Here is a 6757-nt window from a genome sequence, read left to right as displayed (position 1 = left end):
AAAGAGTGGGAACTACGAAGCGAAGTATTTTTCGCGCTAGAGAACGTGATATACGCGACATTTACGTCACGCTTACGTCACAGAGCGTTCGCTTAAGAATTTTTAAAATACTCGATGCTGCGAGGTAAGCTGTCACGTCGTCATATTGTATGTAGGCTACTTCACATTTATGAGTACGCAATCATTTATTCGAAATACTACCAAACCTGAGGTGGTTCAGTACAATTGCCCACCTTACATCGGCACTGGTATTCGAATCCATTTCATAATGTTGATTGATACTAAAAATTTATTGGACATGAAATACAAATATGGAAAATTCTGATAAATTCTTGTTATTGGATACGACGCGGACCTACGGATCGTTTCATTATTATTTTTTTTGTTATTGGCAATTAGCCTTAACTTTAGGTTGAATCTAACTAAAGCTTGTTATTTTTAGTCGTGCCGGTACCAGTAAGCGGATCTTCGTGTCGATGCATTTGAGCCTTACTCTCTTATTCGTTAGGAAACCACTGAACACACCCATTTGTCGAAAAAAAAGAGCCCTGACATAAAAAAAAAATTTAAGTGCGGATACGTGTCATCGTAATCTTTTTTTAACATAGGCTGATCAATTTGGTATTCTATATTTTTATAAAGAAGTTTCATCCTACTTTCGTAATAATGCGCAAAATAAAGAAAAATTCATTGCCACATGACCCATTTTAATTGTCGAGCCTACGCATACAAATGTCGAAATCTTCTTAACCGTACTTATTATACTTACCTATGTATCACAACGACCAAGCTATTTTTGTCTCGGTATTTGCCGTTCTTTCATCAACGGTTGCCATCGGTGCTGGGCGTCGATTGCTCATTTTTGTGGGCGTGTGGAAGGTGCGTCGGCCAGTCGGGGTGGTATTCCGGGCAAAAGACATATTTTCCAAACACGAAACTTTACACTATCGTTTAAATTGTGAATTTTATTTTCGCAGAGTAAGTTTTCATTTTCGTTTGCTTCCGCAACTCGTTCTTGAAATTTAGTTATTCAATTTCGACACGATCACCAATCAGACTTCAGCAGCCGCCGTCGTGGTTGCGCAAGCCACCGTACCGAAGTAACCTCGGTTGTGTTGCGAAAGAGGAAGAGAACGTTAACATAAATAGAGAAAGAGCATCGTCTGTATCTTTCCGTATTGCGTAAGAACTTCTTTCTGTTTATTAAACGTCATGTATGACGCAATCCTCCGTTCTCTTTTTCTCTCTATGTTGCGAAATCAACCGCAGTTCTATATTCAGACGTGGGTATGTAGTGCAGAATTCCAATATAAATTGTGTTATTTTACAAAGTATGAGCTCCAGATAGTTTATAAGACACGATATAGAAAATTTTCAAATGCGAAGTTTTAATTTAACTTGATTATACATACGGATTTCACAAGAGAGGTATATTTTGTGAATGACCAAATGTCGGATGAATACAACAAACCCAAAGCAAAATATTGAGTAATAGTATTTGTAGTACTCGAGACCTTCAGTAATTTCGCGCTGTTTGGGGCATTTGGGTTGTCTAGCGCATATGCCACGCAAACTATAGACTAGAATTTCAGTAGTTAGTTTGGTTTATTTTAACTTATATATTTTCATTTTAGAGAAAAAATATGGCAAGCTGGTGGACCCGGTAGGGGTTGACCGCAACAGGACGTGTCGAAAGGCAGCGAGAACATAGAACTTGTGTTCGAGGAGCGTCTTCAATCAAGTCTCTGGTCTCCAGATAAGTTATCTGAGCCTTTATCGGAAAAGAAATACAACATAAAGATAGCGAGAATACTTTCAAACTAAACTATATAGCCGGTTACAATTACCCAAATATTGAACGGACAAAATAAATTTAAAACATCTATGACCAGGCTCAAAGTTCAAGCAAATATTACACTGTGAAGGATAACTATATATCTATATATAGACAAGGCTTCCACCTTACACTATACTAACCATATGACGGAGATATCACGTTCGGAACCGATTGCTATACAGCGTCCTCAGCGTAGAAATTTTGCTTTAAATTTGGGATCAGCTGATAGTAGTACGCCACGGCAAAGACATGATACAATAACAAGAATCAAAGATGCTTTTGACGGGTCTTTGAAAAATGGAGTGAATGCCTCACCACATCTTTCATCACCTACACCACCAACTTTTGTACCAGATGGCTCCCACCAAGCATCTAGAATCGGTGATTATCTCCTTGTTGAACAAGTCGAAGGGCATAATTCTGGGAATGTTTACAGAGCTGTAAACACCAACACGGAGTTGGAGTTTATTTGCAAGGTGAAATGGGCGCATAAATTATTTTTTTAATGTGATTCTGTTACATTACACCACTATACAAAATGGATTATGACCAACTTTTTCCATACCCTGATACTTGACAAGTACCGGAATTGTGACTCCTAATACTTGAATTTTGTGCCAAAATCATATAAACTATTAAATAACTTGAACCAACTAGGCTATAGTAAGTTTTATCGTCTGCGTTCCTCAAGAACTTTATTGAACTGTAATAGTAGTGGCATTGTTGTATGCTTCTGTGATGCTAGTGCGTACTGTACTCTTTATCACACTACATTTATGCATGAGATATGCAGCAAACCAAATGTATTTCTTATTACTTTCAGGTTTATAAAGGAACCGATTACAGACAAGCAATGCGGGCGTATTCTATATTAGAACCTCATCCAAACATCAACCATATCGTTGACATTGTGAATGGTCCAACCAGTACTTATTTCTTTTTTCAACCTGGAATGCCTCAGGTCGAGCGAACGAAAGATGATAAGAATGAAAAAGAATACGGTAACTACTCTTTTCTTTTCTCAAGTACTTTAGTATATTTTCGTGTCCATGCGTAATATTTTCAATTATGATTTTGAACATTTCAGGTTTCAAGGCTGACAATCTTCACAATATGACACGAACTCAAAAACGTCTATCAGAAGAAGTTGCGGCCCCCTTCTTCACTCAGGTTGCTAAAGCAGTAGCACACTGCCACAAAAATAACATCGTTCTACGAGACCTCAAGTTACGAAAATTTATATTCAGAGACCCTGACAAGTGAGATTTTTATATTTAATAAGCCTGAATATACTTTATTGCCAGGAAATACAGAGACCACTGCTAGTAATAAAAAATGTTTGATTTGATATATATGGGAAATATCTTTAGGATGCTTTATTAACATGTTACATTTTGTTCATTTAATGAAGTAGAAAAGCACCATACTTGCCTACTCATCTAACTTGTCTCTGTAAACAATTCTTTGTCATGGGATGGAGTCTGTAAATATCTGTGTGTTATTTCAATAAAGGTTGAATGAGTTTTAGTTTGTCTAGAGTTGCATGTGACCCACTTAATGATCATAGAAAGAATGAAAATAGGAGTTTATTTTCCCTCTTTATGAAATGTTTAATTTGCCACAAATAGGAGGTTATTAACCAATATTAACCCTCTGATTACCTGACATTTTTGAATGCTCTTATTCGTGACATGATTATGATTTACTGCCCAATTGACATGGAGCGTATACTGATGTTTGAAAAACAACATACATTGATTGATCAAATTTCTCTTTCATCTTAGAATATTTCTTTCATGAGTTTTACTTCACCTTATTGTGAAAAAATGAAACATGTGTAAACGTTAGACTATTGCTTCTGAATTGCGTTGCAATTGAAGTGTTTAGAATCTTTGCCTCCTCGTTCAAAGCACTTTATTTCTACTAAAGTACTGTATATGTACTTGTAGTTTCTGTTGTGTCATCTATCTTGTAATTCTGTATTAGTTTGACCTGGTTTATGTGACATTGTATTGCATAATATGTTGTATGTGTCATCAAGTGTTTTTGTCTGTGGTTTGATGATGCAATATCTTGTTAGGTGCTTTATTTGAAATAAAGTTTATTATGTAGAATGGTTCCTAAGTTTTTCATTACATTTTAAAGATTTCCCATTTCAAAATTACACGCTTGTTACTTTAATTATTAAAAAAATTAATTATTTTATACTTTTACCGAATAAATTTGATAATATACCTAGCTTTGTGTGCTCTTGTGTGTTTTAATATACTAGATATTTCTTTTCACAATTAGTATAAAATTTTCATTTTTTGTTTTTAGAACACAAGTAATGCTGGAAAGCCTTGAAGATGTTTTTGTGCTTGATTCTGAAGATGAGGAAGGTCTTGTTGTCAAGTATGTATTACGCAGAATAATTAATCACACGAAATTTCTACCTGAGTATTGATTTCAGAATTATGTTTAGAAACACAATATAAGTTATAATCGAAGTCTTAAGAAATTGTTAAAGAATTGATGTAAAAAATAGTAAACTGTATTGAATGTATTTTTCCATATTTCACTATTTGTCTTTAACAATTAATCAACATGAAAAATGGCATTAGAATTGCATGTATGACCTTCTTTTCCTGTTTCTGCACTACATTGAACTGTACCATTTCTTCCTTGCAGACATGGCTGCTTGGCATACATAAGTCCTGAAATGTTGGCCTGCACTGCGGCTGCACTATCTTCTGGAGGACAGAGTAATAAAACTGTCAATGGGTTATGTGCAAAGGCATCTGATGTATGGAGCATGGGAGTCATGCTATACACAATGTAAGTGTGTCCATAAGGTGACCGTATTTGAACCCATGTGTATATCTGTGGGTTCAATCTATATGTGGGTGCTAAAACCCATGGGTTGGGGTTAGTATGGGTTCAAATATCCGCAAAACAAAAAATACTCCCATGGGTGCAATATATACAGGTGCAATTGCTGTGAGTTCAAGTGTACGAGAACCTGTCCATAAGTGTCTCCCAGGAAGGCTGATCAGTATTTTTATGCATGTACATGAATTTTAACAGTTAATTTCATTTAACTCATTTTTTTTTTTCAGGCTTGTTGGCAGATACCCTTTTGAAGAATCTCAGCCGTCTGCGCTTTTTTCTAAAATTAGTCGTGGCAAATTCATTGTTCCAGACACCTTGTCATCTGAAGCACGTGATCTAATACACAATCTGCTGTGCAGAGATCCGTCACAAAGGTTTCGTGCATCAGATGTTCTCATACATCCCTGGATTCGGAAACAGGGCCATTGTTGGGACCAACCTCGCTTTATCATGCCTCTTGGATCAGGTGGGGATGCCAGAATGCCACGGGAACATGAGACATGTTCTCATCGGACATTGCCTTCCAGTCGAAACATGTTGTCATCCTTTGCGTGCCAATACACGGACCAAGTGGTGCCGGATTCATATGTTTCAGTTGAAGACGAAACTATGTTTGAATAGGACTTGAAGTTGTTGCAGTATAGCAACTTGAGCAAACCAAATGAAAGCCAAGGTCACTGTCCACCAAGGTGTTTTTGCTTTTTAACAATGAGTCATGTCTGATTTTCATCTGACCAAGCATGCTTTTGAAATTTTCGCAAAGGATAATGGTTTTGTGAATACGTATGTAAGTTAATTCGGCAGTTTTTTTTTTTTTTGGCTTTTTGTGCTTTTATCTATTTGACCTCAAAATTAATTTTCAAGTCATAAGTGTGATCTTGGTCATATACTCTGTTTTGCTCTTGTTGTATTCTGCTACGGGAACACTTCAATGCAGTGTCACTGGGTGGCTTGAAGTTCTTCAGCGGTCTGTACGTTTTATTGCCAACCACATACATCTACAATATTTAATCTAGATTTTTCCTATCACGTGCTTTGAAACTTTGCCACAATTCCATCGGTGCAACAAAAGTTTATTCAATAAATTTGTGCCATTCATCAGCAGAGAACGGCTCATGATATGCTTCGAAAATGAAGATAGTTTTAAAGCTAAATCTAACAAAATTCAAAATTAATCTTTAGACAAGGTTGCTTCACACGAATTTCAAATGGCTGTCCTCTGATTTTTTTCGGCAGTCACCTTTATTGCTACTGTGACGGAGATCGACGCAAAATCCATTGTGTTTGCCCAATTATTGTACATCCCCCAAGCCATAGCCTCCCAATGTTGTTGCCTTCAAATAACTACATGTTCGTTAATTCTACATAATGGTCCCAATTTCGAGTGGTAATCAAACAAAATAATACTTTGTTGGCACAGTGGTCTCTTTAGCCTTCTAGTTTATAGGTGTATTTCGATACAGTACCCGTTTTTTGAAGATAATATTTTTATTGAAAATTATTTTCGTGTTTGTTCCCATTAATTCAGTTAACATTTTTTTTTTTTGATACTTTGCACCTCATTGTGCTTGATTTGGATGGCCCTGCTGTTACGGGCAGTTTCTGATTTCAAGCATGATTAGATGCAATTTTTGAAAAGTACAATTGAAAGCGTATGCACTTAAAAAAATAAAGATATACTGCACTGGTAAGTTCGTAATTTCTTCTATTTGATCTCTCGAACCTGTGGCATCACTGGGAAATAAACGACTCGAAATACATTTCATTTGTTATCACTGTTATGGTTGTAGTGTAGTTATAAGCGGGTAATGTCTCCAGATTATCGGCGGACGTAGTAATCGTAGCGTTATCGACTTGACGTGAGACTGAAGTCTGGATGTATTTCTGGAAACTATGGCCGGAGTTCCATGGACCTGATGCAAGTTTAACAGAAATAACCACGGTTACCCTCTCTCTCTAGTTTAACGGGTCCAAAGCACAAAAATATCGCTGTTAATGGGGGCCCGTAGAAATCAATATTTCTTAGGAACCCCTCTTCCAATTCTACAG

At 36.5% G+C, this 6757-nt stretch overlaps 1 protein-coding gene across 1 annotated transcript; it reads left to right on the top strand.

Annotated features, from left to right (window-relative positions):
- Positions 1-1552: 1552 nt before the first annotated feature.
- On the top strand, positions 1553-6399 carry LOC120330908 (tribbles homolog 2-like). Its single transcript, XM_039397893.2, has 6 exons — positions 1553-2313; positions 2661-2838; positions 2925-3096; positions 4157-4231; positions 4508-4654; positions 4936-6399. Exons 1-6 carry the CDS (start codon positions 1981-1983, stop codon positions 5327-5329), a joined length of 1299 nt encoding a protein of 432 aa, XP_039253827.2. The 5' UTR covers positions 1553-1980; the 3' UTR covers positions 5330-6399.
- The last annotated feature ends 358 nt before the right edge of the window (positions 6400-6757 follow it).

This window comes from Styela clava, chromosome 6, assembly GCF_964204865.1.
Source record: "Styela clava chromosome 6, kaStyClav1.hap1.2, whole genome shotgun sequence".
Classification (NCBI taxonomy): domain Eukaryota; kingdom Metazoa; phylum Chordata; class Ascidiacea; order Stolidobranchia; family Styelidae; genus Styela; species Styela clava.
The sequence above is the reverse complement of the archived record's forward strand: the minus strand, read 5'-3'. Positions and strand labels throughout refer to the sequence as shown.